Here is a 16,356-nt window from a genome sequence, read left to right as displayed (position 1 = left end):
TCATCGTGAAAATTAGTACAGAAGGAAAGATAGCTCAGAAGAGGAACGTTGACAACAGAGAAGTGTCACAGACTCAACTCAGCCGTTCACCCTCATGAGGATGATGAAAGGAGTACCCATAGTTATTTTCATAGCTTTCCAGATGTCATGTTTTGATGCCATGCCACACACCACTCACTTGAAATCATATGCAATTTCTGCCAGGTATTGGAGCGCTTCACATGAGTACCAGTTATGTTACACAAGGACACTTTCATAGTGTGGTAGGCGCAGGGAGATAAAGTGATTTGATCAGAATCACAGGATGCCCGCCCCCCGCCGTCACTTATTCACGGCCGCAGGCCGTGCCTCCCTTCTACTTCCCCTGCTCTCTTCCCCCAGTGCTTGTTTGGTAAATGTTCCTCTTGCTCTGTTCCTGAGTTGCGTTTATGCTCCGTCTGCTATAAAGAATGCATGCACTCTGTGCTGCCTGTCATTAGAGATATTTATTTATTTATTTTGTTTTGAAAGTTTTATATAGCGCGAACAAGATCTTTGCAGATATCAGAGCGCTTTACAGGGGGAGATGAAGTAATAGCATGTAGCAGTTGAGGTAGTTAGGTACAATATGCATAGTTACATAGGTAGGTCAAAGAAAAACCGGAGGTAGATCATAGGTGAGGTAGTGTCAGTACACGGTACATAGTCAAACAATAATATAAAAGTACAAAAGTATGCATATACTTATTTAAACGTGCTACAAGTGTTTTTGGAGATAACATAAAGGTGGGCATAGTTGAGGTAGGTGCGTGCAGGATGTAAAGTCACACAGGTGCATCAGTAGTACAAAAGTAGGGATGGTTGAGGTGGTGTAGGTACAGTGTGCAAGTCAGACAGGTGCGTCAATAGTACATCTAAATACAAAGAGGGAACATATACAATCAAATAAGTCATAATACCAGTGGTACAAGTAGTACAAAGAGGGAACATATACAATCAAATAAGTCATAATACAAATAGTACTAGTAGACCAAGGGGTCAGGCCGGTATTACGGAGCGGATAAATGAGAGATACAGGTTAATAGATCATGTGTATTTAGCCATGAGGATCGCTTTTACTTCTTTCTTAAACAGTTTGTTGGAGGAGATGAGCCTGGTTTCAGGAGGGAGTGAGTTCCAGATCCTGGGCGCCATTCCTGAAAAGGAGCGTTTATAGGTTTTTTCCTTTCTGAATCTTCGAGGTTTCAGCAGAAGATTGTTTGTGCTTCTAGTAGTTCTAGAGCCACCCGAGATTGTCAGCTTTTGAGTGAGGTAGCTGGGCGAGTTATGGTGTACAGCCTTGTGAGTCATGCAGGCGATTTTCAGATGTATTCTGGCTTCAAAAGGCAGCCAGTTCAGGGATTTAAAGTCAGGGGAAATATGCGAGTGTTTTTTTGAGCCAGTGATGAGTCTCGCTGCAGCGTTAAGGGACGCTCTAAGGGGTGCCGTAGTTGTTAGTGGGAGCCCGCAGAGGGCGGTGCTTCCGTATTCTATGTGCGGGATGACTATAGATTGTACTGCAGTTTGGAAGTCTTTGGCTGGAAGGAAGGCTTTAAGTTTCCTCAAGGTATTGATTTGGAAGTTCGCTCCTTTGGTTGCCTTGCTGATGTGCTGCTGCATGTTGAGATTGGCATCAAGTGTTATGCCTAAGGATTTTGCTGAGTCTATGACGGTAGGTTGTACATTTAAAGCTGTTAACTGCTTAAGCCATGTTTGAGCCGTTGAGATTTTTGCGGGAGGAGAGATCAGGAGGAACTCGGTCTTCAGGGCATTGCGTTTGAGGTGATTCTCTGCAAGCCAGGACTGGGTGTTTCTGATCGTGGTGTTCAGAAGCATGATGTCCTTGGGGGATTGTATTTTGAGATAGAGTTGGGTGTCGTCGGCATACATGTGGAAGTGAACATTGGATGTCTGTAGCAAAGTAGTGAGAGGTTCCATAACTAGATTGAACAGTGTAGGGGAGAGGGAGGATCCTTGTGGGACGCCTAGTGATACAGGTACCGGAGAGGACATCAGGTTGTTGCTTTTGAATCTTTGTGAGCGGTTGTGTAGAAAGGAGGTGAACCACTTGAGAACAGTCCCTGAGATGCCCATTCTTGTGTTTAACAGTTCGAGTAAATTCTCATGTTTAACTGTGTCGAATGCTGAGGAGAGATCCAGAAGGATGAGGAGGCAGGTTTTGTTTTGGTCTAGGATTTGGAGGGCGTCGTCCACTATGTGCGTCATGGCTGTTTCGGTACTGTGCCCTGCACGTAAGCCTGATTGATGAGCGTTGAGGAGATCAAACTTGTCTATGTGTTTAGTCAGTTGTAGCTGTACGCATTTTTCCAACAGTTTGGCGAGGGTGGGAATATTTGTAATAGGGCGGTAGTTGTTTAGATCAGTGGGGTCTGCTGTTGTTTTTTTTTTTTTTGATACTTGGAAACATGTCACCGCTCATTTCGGTAGATTGCCCTCGATTCAGCCAGCCAGCCAGCCAGTCCTGCTAAAATAGAGCTATGCGCTCTTTCTATCTGTTCTGGATCTTCCCAAACTCAGACTAGTGACCTTTGCTCTCCAACTAAAACGGATGTGCGTATATTGATCCATTTACTCTTCAGCGATTACCCGGAATCGCCTTGCAGCCCGTTCTGCTCATAGCTTCTTTTGTGTGCAGATTTTATATAACACGAACTCGACCCGCAGGGATTGGAGCGCTTCACATGCGCACCAGTTATGTTACACGAAGACACTTTCATTGTGTGGTAGGCGCAGGGAGATAAAGTTATTTGATCAGAATCACAGGATGCTGAGCCCACGCCGACGCTCCAACTCGGTTCCCCAGCAGCATTTGGCACATCAAAGGCTTCGCTGCCCTGCCCCCGCCGTCACTTATTCACGGCCGCAGGCCTGCTCTCCTCTTGCTGTCTGTAGTTCCTTTCACCCCCGCCGTCGTCCTGCTGTTCGTGGTAACTCTCACTAATTGCTTCTGTTGCATATGTTTAAACTTGCTGTTATATCGGCCCTTGTGTAGCACAAGCAACGGATTACAAATGCTATAGGTGTCACATTTCCACAAGTTAACACCATTAGCATTGTACATGACAAAGTTAATAATTTCCAAAATTTCTAAACAAAAACATAAATAATAAATTTGTCATTTACAATACTAATCCCTCAAACTTTACTAATGCGAGCCCTACTGCATTGCAAATGCTTGTTTTTGTGTTGGCAATCCCTGGCTACTCGTTTTGTTTAGTGTGTCACTAGCCTTTGACACTGTTCATCACAGGCTGCTAAAATTGCTAGAATGTGATTTGGCAACCAGATAATGATTTTGTTTACCACATACCTCTCATTGCCACCGCATGATGATAATTGGGAACCTTGTTTCTACCAATGATGTTGGTGTCCACAAGACTATCTCAGTACCAACATTATTCAATCTGTACCTAGACCTCTCTATGAAATATTGGTGGACTCTGGAGTCACTGTATATTAATATACTGACTACACCAAATTAATGTTCCAAATTGATCTTCTTCACCACCAATCAATAGAATTGGGCTAGTTCTACCCATCTCTCCCCTTTTCTGTGAAATCTTTGACATAAAAACACATTAACATTACACATAAACAAGTTACCCAAATCTTCAAACATTTTTCCACACTCTTTGACGAGAGTGAAGCAGTTTGTGACACCCAACCAGCTAAAAAAATATCCGTCATTTCTCTATTTGATTTTGGCAACTGTTTTATTAATTAATATTGGTCTATCAGTGCTAGCCCTAATAAAATTAACGTACCCTCATTTCACTGGTGTAAAGGTAATTAAACAGGCTCTAAATCCAGACTAGAATAAAGTTTAAAATGTGCTGTTGCTGCAGGCTTTTATGTACCCTGTCTTATCTGGCAACTCTGTTTACCTTCTCTAAAGGTCTGGGGGTGTAAGGTGGAAAGACACTTTTTAGCTAGAAATCTCAGATGTGGGTCCAGTTCTCTCCATGCCACTGGAGTCAAGCTAGCCTGGCTGATGAGGGGTGAAACCCCGAAACCGGTCTCAGGATTTTTGTTTCCAGTCCTGGGTAGACCTGGCCTTGCAGTTTGGGCTGGAATGTTGCCATGGGGAGTAGTGTGAAGACTGATTTGAATATGGCTGGGTTTAAACTGGAATGGCATGGGAATTAAAAAAAACACGATGGATTTAGGCCCAGATCTTTGTACTGCGGTGAATGTTTGACATTGTTAAACATTCTGTTCATTAATTGTTATTTTTCAGAAATCTCAATACAGCTAACCTCGTTGGTGCTAAAACAATCTTTCACTGGTGGCCTAGTCCTCTTTCGGAAACAATCAGACCTACTAACTAGGAGGGAACAGTTGAATAGACACCCGATTTTATTAAAAAACCTATTCCCTCATTTTCATACGTCCTCTTCTACGATCTCATTAGTTCAAATTTGTTAACGTAACTCGTTCCACTTAAACAAAGGGCATTATTTTTGTAACCCTTTATTCCTGCATGTAAAGAACACTAATATCTATTACTAATGTTTCAGTTACATTTAATGAAATGTGCAATTCCAATTTGATGTTTTTATCTTCTCTATGTTATTTGTGGTATAGCCTTTCTTTTGGCCTCAATTTGTCTTTCCTATCCTTTGTGATATTTTATAAATACCATTCTTAGCATGAGTGTTTGGAATTGGGAATCATTTGGTGACTTCAAGAAGTGTGAATGTCATCCTGCAGGTTTCAGAGTGCTGTTCGAAAAGTGGGTGAGAAAATCAGGCAGTAGTTAACCATGTGTTGATTAGGACTGTAGAAAATAACAAAGCAATTATTGTTTACAGTATTGTGTTTGGTAGGGATTTACTGAATATTTCAGTACAGAAGTATGTAAAATAAAACAAACGTGACCAGCACACACCCTTAATTATCAATATTCAAGTAGTTCTTGACTTTTTACAGTGTAGATAGTACAGCAATTCATCCACAAGAGTCCTTGTTTCTTTAGAAAACGTATTTATTCAATTCTTCACAAGATAAAAAGGATTCTCAGTAGCAAGGACTCTTGTGAATGAATTGCTGTACAACCTAAGCATGTCTCTGGTTCTGTCCTGTTTCTCTTCTTTTTTTTAATCAACCCCTACAGGTACGGTGCACTCTCGAGGTGGAGTTGAGTCCCTGTTCCCTCATGAAATTGTTGCCAAGTTATCAGCAATTAAACATGTCAGCCGTTCTGGTTAAAATGGTCTAAACTTTCCATTATTATTTTACTGAGTGCAACACTATCAAAATTTAAAGGATAAGTGTGACAGGTGTCCGCAACTCAATTTTAACCTGGGGAGAGTATAGCTGGCCTTCCTTGCATTACAGGGCTTATAGATGCTAAGATATTACTTTAATTGCTACACCTATCTCTTTTACTTTTCACATTTTTTAGAGTTAGGCCACTTTCTTTTCTGTCAGGAAGATGTCAATGATGACCGAGTGAGCCAACTGGTGAGTACCTACGAGTAGCTCCATGGGTGTTGCTTACGTAATGCACTTACTGACCCACATCACACTTTTTTTAGAACTTGTTGGCTGTCCCGGGGCTATAGATTGGTGGGCTCCCAGCTTGATGTAGATGGTTGTTTTTCAAAAAGATTTAATTAACACAAATGGGTGGGCATGACTAGATAGCCAACCTTGCTTCACCGTAGAAGAACTGTGTGATGCTCATTGAAAAATTGAATATACATTTGTTAGCATATAACTAGGGCTTTGCTTTTGAAAATAAATCTAAATGAGGCCAAGTATAGAGGAGCGGAGATGAATATAAATTGGATTACCAATCAGTAGGAGTACATAAGAAAAATCCCTGGAATGTACATTTGAATCAATAACAGGGTTCTTGTGAAGCGCTGCTTGTCGCCCGGGGATCTCCAGGCGCTAGGTCCTAACGTTGTTGATTGAAGAGCCATGTCTTGTGCTTCTTCCTGAATTATTCAAGTGAAGGCTTGTGTGAAGGTGGAGGGGAGGTCGTTCCAGGACTTGACAGTGAGGTAGGAAAAGGAGCGACCTACGCAGCGGTTCCGGCGGATGCGGGGTTGTAGGCCCGGGCGATGGAGGTGGAGCGGATGTCCCTGGTGGGTCGAGGGATCGTCAGGTGGTGGTTTATGTTGGTGGGAACGGAGTTGTGGAGGGCCTTGAAGGCATGTGTCAGGAAATTGAAGAGGCATCTTTCCTGTACAGGGAGTAAGTTGAGGGCTCTGAGGTTGGGGGAGGTGCTGGTTCTCCGGGAGAAGTTGAGGACGAGTCTTGTTGTGGTGTTCTGGATGGTCTGGAGGTAGTTGAGAAGTTGCTTGGTGGTTCCGGCATAGAGTGCATTGCCATAGTCGAAGTGGCTGGACTTGAGGGCTTGAGTGACTGTTTTTCCGGTGGAAATGGGGATCCTTCAGAAAATCTTGAGGTGCTTGCAGGGGGTGTGGAAGCAGGAGGAGGAGACAGCGTTGACTTTGTTCCTCATTGTTAGTTGTCCATGATGATTCTGACATTGCGTTCGTGGTTGGATGGAGTCTGAGCGAGGGCTGATTGCGGCAGGCCACCAAGAGTCATCCTAGGGGGATGGGTTGTTTCTGAAAATGAGTATCTCCATTTTCTCTGAATTGAGTGTCAGGCAGTTGACCTTCATCTAGTTGGCAACGTCGGACTAGGTGTTCTGGAAGTTGGCTCTGGTGATGTTGGTGTCTTCTGTGAGTGAGAGGATGAGCTGTGTGTTGTCGGCGCAAGAGATGATGTTGTGTTTGTGGGTGCCGGGGATTTCACCTAGAGGCGTCATGTTGTAGAGGGTGGGGCTGAGGGAGGAGCCCTGGGGGACGCCCACATGATATTTGTGGCTTCGGAGGAAAAAGGTGGTAGGTGGATCCTCTACATTCGGCCGGAGAAGAAGGAGACAATCCATTTGTGAGCAATTTCTTGGATGCCCAAATGTTGGAGTCTGGTGATGAGGGTGTGATGGAACTCTGTGTTGAAGGCTGCCGAGAGGTCAAGGAAGATATGGGCTGCTGTTTCCCCTTGGTCAGGTAGGTGTCTAATGTCTGTGGCTGTAATCAGGGCAGTCTCTGTGATTTGGTTGCCCCAGATGCCGTACTGGGACTCGTGGAGATGGTTGTTTCCTTTGAGGTACTCTGTGTGCTGGTGGTTGATGGCTTTCTCCAGGACCTTGGCTGGAAAGGGGAGTAGCGAGATGGGTTGATAGTTCTAGAGTACGCTGGCGTCAGCAGAGAGTTTTTTCAGGAGAGGTTTGACCTCTGCATGCTTTCATACGGCGAGGACGGAGGCTGTGGTGATGGATGCATTGAGGTTCTTGGTGAGGTTGTTGCTGATTTCTTCTCTCCCTAGGCTGTAGATGTGGTGCAGTCAGGGGTCTGTGGGTGCACCAGAGTGGATTGAGTTCACAATGGTGGTGTCTTGGATCAAGAGCTGCTTCCAGTCGGAAAGTCAGTGGGTGTCGTGGCGTTAGTAGGAGCAGGGAGGTGTTTGAAGTTGGTGGGTTCGGGGTCGAAGTTGCTGTAGATATCTGCAATCTTCTGGTGGAAGTAGCCCGATAGGGTGTCGCAGAGGGCTTGGGAAGGGTGAATCGTTTTTTCAGTGCCAGCTGGTGTCATTCTTCTTAGTCTCCCTGAGGTGGTGGTGGTACTTGTTTAGGGTGGATCTGAATGAGCTGAGTTAGGAGGAGTTCTTGCTGGTGCACCAGAGTCTCTCTAGTTTCTTACTGCCGTATTTGAGGGTCAGTAGATCAGGGGTGAACCCGCTGCATGCTTTGCAGGCCTGTTGCAGGAGTTGTCCTTCATGCGGGCGATGGTGTCTGCGTCAGTGGAGATCCCATTCGAGAGGTTCTGGATTTTGAGGTCAAGGTTGTCGGAGGAGTTGAATGTTGCATATTGTGTAAGGGTGCTTATCATGTATTGTTGATTGATGTACAGATATGAGGATTTTGTATTTCTATAAACATTTTAATTAATGAAGAAAATCTAAATCTGAATGATAGATGTGTCACAAATCTGGAAATCCTTTTGTGAAAACCTTGCAAATTACAGTTTTCCTCTTGTCAAAGGTCTGTTGAGGAACAGCCTTAAAGCACCACCTGTTGGAAGTTTAGTCAGTGGCAGTTCTAGAACTCCATCTGTGACATTTTTTGTGTTAATTTTATGATGAGATAGCTGTAGAAATCCTCCTGTGGAGCTCTAGAGGTCTTCATGCGGAATTTAAAATAAGTTCAAAAATACATGGCACTATATCACAGTATTATTAAAAATCAGGAAAGCACACATTCTAGACTTCTTTATTGATGTTTTGAATTATGTTTAAAACATGTATATTTTACTCTTGCAATTGAAATTGCTGCTTCATGTTTGGTTCTGATGAGCTGTAAAGCTTGAATACATGGTTCTGATGAATTGTAAAAGTTAAATATATACTTCTTTTTAATGTATTTAAAGTTAAGACATCCAACTTTGTAGCCAAAACATTAATGTATTTAATATTATAAATAATGTATATTAGGTTTACATCATAAAAACATTAAATATCATGTAACTTATTAAACACATATGCCTGTTTTAATAACGACAGCATTGATGCTTTAAAGTTAAACAGATTAAAACTGTTGGTTTACCTGTTGCAAGCCTGTGTGCAAAAGATGTTACTTTCTATAACACTTGGAGTGAACACATATGAACTAGCTGTTTCCATTGCTGTTTTCCAGGTAGGCCACCTTCACTTGGGGTGTGCAAAGGACATTGCAGTGACCCTAGAGTCTGATGTACCCATTACTCTGAATAAAGCTTTATTCAATTGCCAGCTTGCAAAAATCTCATTCCCAATCCCAGCTGACCAGGTTCCAGACTGGGATGACCGGCTCAGAACAGTTAAATGGGTGGATTCTGGTAGGAGTTCTACAACTCAATTACCAATTAAGAAAAAGGTAGGTTGTGCAGCAGGGCTGAATGCCACAATGTTCTAGCTTCTTCTGCTTGTTCAAAACTATCAAATGTTTGATTTCAGTCTGACTTCTAAATGTTGCATATATTGTTTCTGAGGATTCTAAACAAAGTTAACAAAAGTCAGAGCAATACCTTTTTGGCTTCAAGAAGATGATCGAACAAGGTGTAATGGTTGATACTATGTAGTGTTGTCTGAAAATGTGCCTTTGAATAGGCTTAGGGTATGTATCATCAACAACTGTCTCATCCAACTATACACCTTTAGTTTGGGATCTTTCTAAAATGCCAAATAAGCTGACATATCTGCCGGCAATTTGTTTTCTAAAACCGATGAACCACACTACCGAAGCCGGGTCTGGTGGCTTGGTGGACTAATGCTTCTACTGTAGGGGCCAGTGTCTGACCTCATGGTCACAGTTCAAAAACTGGTGGGGCCACTTAGCCTTTCATGCTTCTGAGGTCAATAAAATGAGCACCATTCAGTTAAGTAACAATAAACATATGTTATTCAGCACCAAGATACCCTTTGCAGTGAATGTGTGCTTTACAAATACACGTTATGTTGCCGTGTTTTTTCTCACAGGACAAACATCTGCTTTTCAATAACACAACGCTTACTCTCCATCATGCCTCACCATAGAGTGCAAATTCAATTTGAAGAGTAACACAATACTAAAACATATCCACAAATATATCTTCCTGATACAATGTTACTAGACATGCCTGTGGTTCTTTCTTTCCAACTTTAAAATGTATTTTTTTTCCAGAGCATTATCATTGTCACACCAAGAGCCACTTACCTGAATTCCCAGGACTTCTGGGGCATTGAAATCTTCCACCACTTCCCCTTGAGGTTAATATCAGAACAGATGAATCCCACAATACCTAACCCTGGGGAGGGGAAAGAGTTGGGAGAGAGAGAGAGGCTGCAGTGGGTCTCTGGTGGGACTTCTAAGCTCAGAACCCCTATCAAGAGGAGGAAGAACCTTGTGGAGGTGAGCCAGTGCAAGAACTTATAGGGTGGTTACCACTCCCACAGCACAGGATACAGAGGAGTTGCTTGTGGGTCTTTGGCAGACATTGCAATCCCAGAAACCCCTTTCAAGAGGAGGGGCCCAGTGGAGGTGGGCTAAAGGAAGCACTTTAAGCGCATTTATCTTTTCTTCAGCACAAGATACCGAGAGGCTGCTGGTGGGTCTCTGGGAGGTCTTCAAAGACCAGAAACCCTTTCAAGAGGTTAGGAACCTGATGGAGGTGGCCTCTGCAAGCTCTTATAGCGTGGTTACCTCTACCTAGTAGCAGAACAAGGCCGGGCCCGACTTCGCCCATCAAGGCTGGGCCCCACCTCTTGGTTCTAAGATCTGGAATACAAAGAATCAGTGAGGTGAAGCCTCCTGTTACTTGCAATTGCCTTCTCTGTCTGAGGATTTATTTAAAGAATTGCTTGTTAGACTCTAGCGTGGGGTTTGGACAAACCTGCTTAGCTAATAATGTCTGAAATTTGCCAGCATAATCAGAGCAGCATAATGGGGGAAAAAAGAAAGGCAATAGACATCCTGCTATGTGTAGCAATGTAAAAAAACAAAACTAAATCCTCATCAAAGAACTGTACCCTGAGGAAGATCAGTGTCCTAATTGAGGAAGTAGAGACAATTGTGAACCTGAAAAATAATCTATGCCTCTTTCCACTAATAAACCAATTGCCAACCTATTTGAAAAAAGCTAAGCAGTACATCAAACCCGCAGGGTAGTCTCCCCTCAGTTCCTGTAAATCGGGATGTTAATGTTGAACAGCCTAAACCAGAATGACTGCTCTTATCAACCCCACCCATGATTCTATGTGAACAAACAGTGATATGTAAATAGGTTTGATATATTGGCAGTTGCAGAGACAGACTCTCTGCCTATTGAAAACAGATGAAAGGTATGTCCCTTCCCTAATACATTCCGGGCGTCTAATGATAGTGATGTGTTCCATGTTGTGTAACACCTTAAAGCTGAGATTGTGGAGCTCACAGCGCTGGTGAAGTCTTTTAAATCCCAGTTTTTCTATGACCCCTTATTCCACCCTTGAGACAGCACTAGATACTGTTTGGACGTGACTATAGAATTTGAATGGGTTGCAGATGCTAGCATAGAAGCTGACAGTCGGTCGTTACCCCCAAGAGCAGCCTGTGCCAGGGAAGAGAGGTTGGGCAGGGGAGGGGGTGGGGGGTTGGGGGGGGATACAAGAATGATTTAAAAAAATACAAAGAGCTTTCCTGCTGCTCTCCAGGATCATGCTCAACAGCTCCTCTCCACATCGGGCCAGCACTGGCTCCCAGACTGCTCTGCGGCCTATCCTGAAGCTGCTCTCACGCATGAGGACATCTTCAGGATTGGCCTGAGGGGCGATGATTTCCGCTCCCAGACATACTGGAAACCTGTGCTTGGTCTCTTCAACCCGGCAATGCAGCTGGCTTTTTGAGAGAGCTTCACTGGGCATGTGGGTTTGACCGGCATGTGGCGGCCGGCCTAACCTACATGCACAGTGAATAGTAGTGCTCAACACTCCCCCTCCAGCCTGTCATTACCCTGGCCCCACCCCCCATGCCGCAGCACAAGAAAATTAAAACTATATTAAAACGGGGTTTAAAAAAAGTTTTAATATAGTTTTATTTTTCACGTTTTTGAGAGTGCTGGCGGGGGTGGCGACAATCCTCCACCATAGTGGAGGATCTGCCGCTGGTTACCTGTTACTTGGGAGGCAAAGACCCCGGGAGCCACTTTCCCTATACATTATAGAATGATGTATCCAGCTGAAATTAGATGGAGGGGAGAATAAATATTAAAAGCAGTCAAAATGAGCAGAAAGGATATGCCATAAGGCTAAATGAGAGGGAAACTCATCATGAAATATGGAATTTGTGTAATCCTTCCTCGAATTATTAATAGCAAAGCAGACAGGTGCATTATATGATGGCAAGGGGTGACCCTGTACATGCTCTTAATTAGGCAAGGCAAGTTCAATTAAGTATAATGGGAGGCAAGAAACTGCCTGCAGGGAGTCATACGCATTCACAATGTGGGCAATCTACCCAATGGTCAAAGAGATGATGGCAATTCCTTGGTCAATAAAGTAACATTCTTAGCATGTGTTGGCTGCAGATACACATGTTGTGCACACTCCTGTCATCTAGTGTTGGGCCAGGGCTCTACAGCTTGCTTTTCTTGAAGTCTTTTTTTGCTGACGTGACGTCAAGACACCTCCTCTTCGAGTAAATGCGCATGGTCAACGACTCCATTTTTAGATTCTTTTTTCCTGCCATAGGGTTCAGACAGATAGTGCCGGAGCTTTGTGAGATGTTGGCACCCTCACGACTCTTAAACGCAAAATTGATATGGGCAGGGGGGGCACCTCCATGTGGGTGGAAGAGCATCGCCCCACTGCTTTCTCGCAGTGCGAGAAGCAGAAACATAAAATGTTATTATAAATACCATTTTATGTTTCTGCTTCTCGCACTGCGAGAAAGCAGAAGGGTTTGGTTGGGGATCGGCAGGTGGGCGGTCCTGCTCCCGGGTAGGGGAGGAGTGGCTTACCCACTCTTGTGGGTGCTGTCTGTTTGGTCGGCCCCAGGGCCGACCAAACCAGTCATACACACTCTGCCCTTTTCTCCATGTAGGTTGCATGCAGCCCACATGGAGAAAATGGCCTCCCTATAGATGCCTATGCGGTCGGCGTCCCAGCCATTGCAGCATTGTAATTGGCTTAGGGGAGGGGCGGGAGGCTCCCAGCTTCCTGTGTGGAGGAGAGGATGCAGGACCGGACCGGGCCACGAAGGTAAGTGAATGTTTTTTAATTTATTTAAAATCAACCCACCCCTCCAGTTCGGCCCCCCCCAAATCCCCCACCCGCGACTGGGTATGGGGCTGTTTCTCCACGCCGTTACTAATTTCCTGTTCTCAGTCAACATAATCGACCATTACATTTGTCCGGAAACCTTCACTGCTTGTCTACCAAGGCGGCTGCCTTGTGCGTTCCAATGCCTCTGCACCACCGAGAATGCCCAGCTCTGTGTGATGGAAGGTAAGAGTGAGACTTTTCCAAAAATGTCCACCGTGTGGGGGCAGAGTACACATATTCAGATCAACATGACGTCTGCAACCTTTGTTTGTTGTTGGAGCACAATGAAGAGAATTGTGCAGCCTACAATCTGTTCAGGAACAAAAAGATCCTTTGCTCCAAATGTGATCAACGTCTAGCTCACAATATGTAGATGGCGGCAGAAGCTGAATTCTCCATGGAGGAGGAAAAATAAGTTCGCACCGGTGGTGAGGAAGACGACAGTGATGAAGGCTGCGCCAATCTGTGAAGTCCGCAACTACGTAAACCCTGACGATTCCTATCATTCCAAAGAAGAGGGTTAAGATGAACCATAGCCTCGGACTATGGATTTCCTTGATGAGCCCATGAACACGGGAACAGGCCGAAGATGAAGACCTTTCTATACATTAAACACTTACTCACACTGCCTTGGTGCACCACAGCCTATGGGCTTTTGTCGAAATCAACAGCACGCCTCAGAGCTGAGGCAGGACTATACCTCTATCGATCCACGTCAGGCTCAAGGCCACAAGAGCAAACTTGGAGGGGACGCACATCCACAGCAGCTCTTGCTGCAGACAAAGCTATTAACACCTGCACAGGCCTTGACTTTGAAACCGTTGGCACTGCACACCCCCTCTGTGCTGGCAAAGCTGTCAGAGCCAAGCAGGCATAAGGCAGCGACTCCACACAGATCATCGGTGCTGACTCACCCACCGAAGCCAAAAAGGCCATCAATATCAAAACCAACGACTTTGACAGTCATCGCTCCACAGGAGCATCGTGCAAAAAAATCCCACAAGAACAGGACAATGGATCAAGAGTTTTCCACAACCAAAAAAACCCACAGCACCATCAATCCTGATTTGGAGGGCAATGTTCTTGAAAACCTCTAAGGATTCATTGAGAAAAAATAGCATTTGGAGGCAGAGCAAGTACCTGAAAAGAAGGCCTATTAAAGGAAGAGGCCGGCATTGTTCAAACTCGGCCTCCTCCAAAGAAAAGACTGTGGCACATAAGGTTACCATACCAATGCCACTTAACATTATACCACCTCCTTAATTCATTTCTCTGCTTTCTACACACTCAGACGATGTAGGCACAGTAAGTCCTGCACATTACTCTCATGATGATGAGTTTGAGTCAGTGCCCCCAGCTAGTCCAGATTCTTGGGATGCATATGATATAATTCCACCAGACCCTGAAATTGATGGGCCAATCCCAATCAAAGCCACACCTCAAGATGACACTTCTTCATACCCCAGTGTCCTTCAGCGTGCAGCTGAATATCATAAGGTCCAGGTGCACACACACAGGAGGAAAGTGACTTTTTACTTGAGACACTCTCCAAAACCGAGCTCTCAATTCAATATTTACCCATGATAGGGTCAATGCTGAAAGTCTCCACTGGGATTTTCAAAGAGTCAATTAAATCAAGGATACTTACTCCTCATATTAAATACAAATATAAGCCTTCCCCTACTGATCCACTCGATATTAGTGGACACCATGCAATGGATTCCTTAGTGATCACGACAGCTGGGAAGAGGGCAACTTCCCAGAGTACAAGTGATGCTCCTTCCCAAGATAAGGAGAGCAAGCATATTGATGAGGCAGGCAAGTACGTGGCAATTGGCCATGCTAATCACTGGCACATAGCCAACTCGGTGGGCTTGCTCTCGGGTTACAACAGGGCTACCTGGGATGACAGAGAGCAACTATTACAACACCTCCTGGACTAATTTAAAAAAAGTGGAGAGGAACTGTTTAATGAGGGCAGACAAATTTCAAATGTGACAATTAAATGCGTGACAGTGCGGATGCTGCTGGACGAGGGATTAATTCCTCCATTATATTGTGCAGACATTCTTGACTGCTTATCTCAGGGTTTAAACCAGAGGTGAAACACCCACTTAATGTCCTATTTGATGGACAGCAGCTGTTTGGTCCCAAGATAGATGCCCAATTGCAAAAAAATATAAAAAATACAGGGTCTGCTAAATCCTTGGGGGCGAAGATGGCAAGTGAGTAGGACTTGCCTTGCTCTTCCTCTGGCCCGCCCTTGGCCAAGCCCAGTGAACCCCCAGTTTCTCTGCCTGCTATAGCCCTGGCAGAGGTTTCAGAGAGTCTCGCGACCTCTGGCACCGGGCAGCAATGGAGGAGTGGTTGTGCCTCAGGCCCTTTGATGAGGAGGAGCTGTGGCCTGACACCGGGGCCTGCAATGGGAGACAGAGTGCTGGTGGAGGCAGAGGGGTGCTTAAACTCGAGGCCCGCCGCTCCTGGGATTGGTTCTGGCCCTACTCAAGCTGTGTTGGAGGAGCCAGTGGAGGACCCCTAGCTAGCACAGAGGTCTCTTTCCAGACAGTTTGTATCTCTTGAGCCAGAACCCTCTATATCTCTTGAAGATTGAGTGCAAGATGGAAAATAGGGACTCCAAGTAGGAGAGCATGACTGGGGTTTCAGCATCTTCCATCTCCGGTGGCGCATCCCTGCTGGAGACAGCCAGCTTGTCTCCGAGTGGGGGAGCGGGTGTTTTTCCACACACATTTTTGAGAGAGCTTGATTTTTTATTATGTATGGAAGTCATCATTGGGAGCCTTCTTCAAATGCAAGGGAAGATGAAGAGGACGTCCAATCTATCCTCAATGATCTAATAATAATAATAATAAAAGGGGTCTTATCATGCGCAGACTTAGCCCAATGGGCGTCAAGACGTCCTGGAGCAACACAAGACGACTAGAGAGGAGTACATCGAACAATTGCAGCAAGAAATCATGCCCCTCACTGACCGACAGCTTGTCCTTCAGGCTCACACCAAGGATTTAGAAATAGATCCTGTAGAAATAATATCTGAATCAAGGAGCACTGCAGGATTAGGAGGGGGACGACATTAGAAGCTATGTAACGGCTCTCTTTACCCACGTTTTGGGGGATACACAGAACAGGGACTTGCAATTTAGATAGAGTCCACTGAGTGGGCCTTCCTGGTCCGGGAGGTTCTCGCCCCATTGATATTCTGGCTTGTGTGCATGATTTTCCCTTCAAGGAAACAATAATACGTAAATCGATAGACTCCCTGCCTGTGCATTTTCAGGGCCATGCATTGCATTTATTCCAGGACTAGTCTATAATAACGCTTCAGAAGCGACAAGAGTTCCAGCCAGTGACGTCCTTCCTTAGAGACAAAAGCATTCCTTACTATTAGGGGGCACCCCTTTTGTATCATTTTTCGATGGAAGGGGACGCTATACCAGATTCGCTCTGTGAGGGCTTCACCTCAGT

The 16,356-nt window shown here is 44.8% G+C and overlaps 1 protein-coding gene across 1 annotated transcript in view; it reads left to right on the top strand.

The window, feature by feature from the left end:
• Nucleotides 1-16,356, top strand: part of HYDIN (HYDIN axonemal central pair apparatus protein) — a 2,950,008-nt gene that overhangs the window by 2,181,311 nt on the left and 752,341 nt on the right. The window contains exon 66 of the mRNA XM_086945295.1: nt 8,753-8,971. Within this exon, the coding sequence (XP_086801421.1) occupies nt 8,753-8,971 (219 nt within the window). The remainder of the gene's footprint in view (nt 1-8,752; nt 8,972-16,356) is intronic.

This window comes from Lissotriton vulgaris, chromosome 12 (genome assembly GCF_964263255.1).
Source record: "Lissotriton vulgaris chromosome 12, aLisVul1.2, whole genome shotgun sequence".
Taxonomy (NCBI): Eukaryota; Metazoa; Chordata; class Amphibia; order Caudata; family Salamandridae; genus Lissotriton; species Lissotriton vulgaris.
Note: the sequence above shows the minus strand (reverse complement) of the source record. Positions and strands in the feature narration are given on the sequence as shown.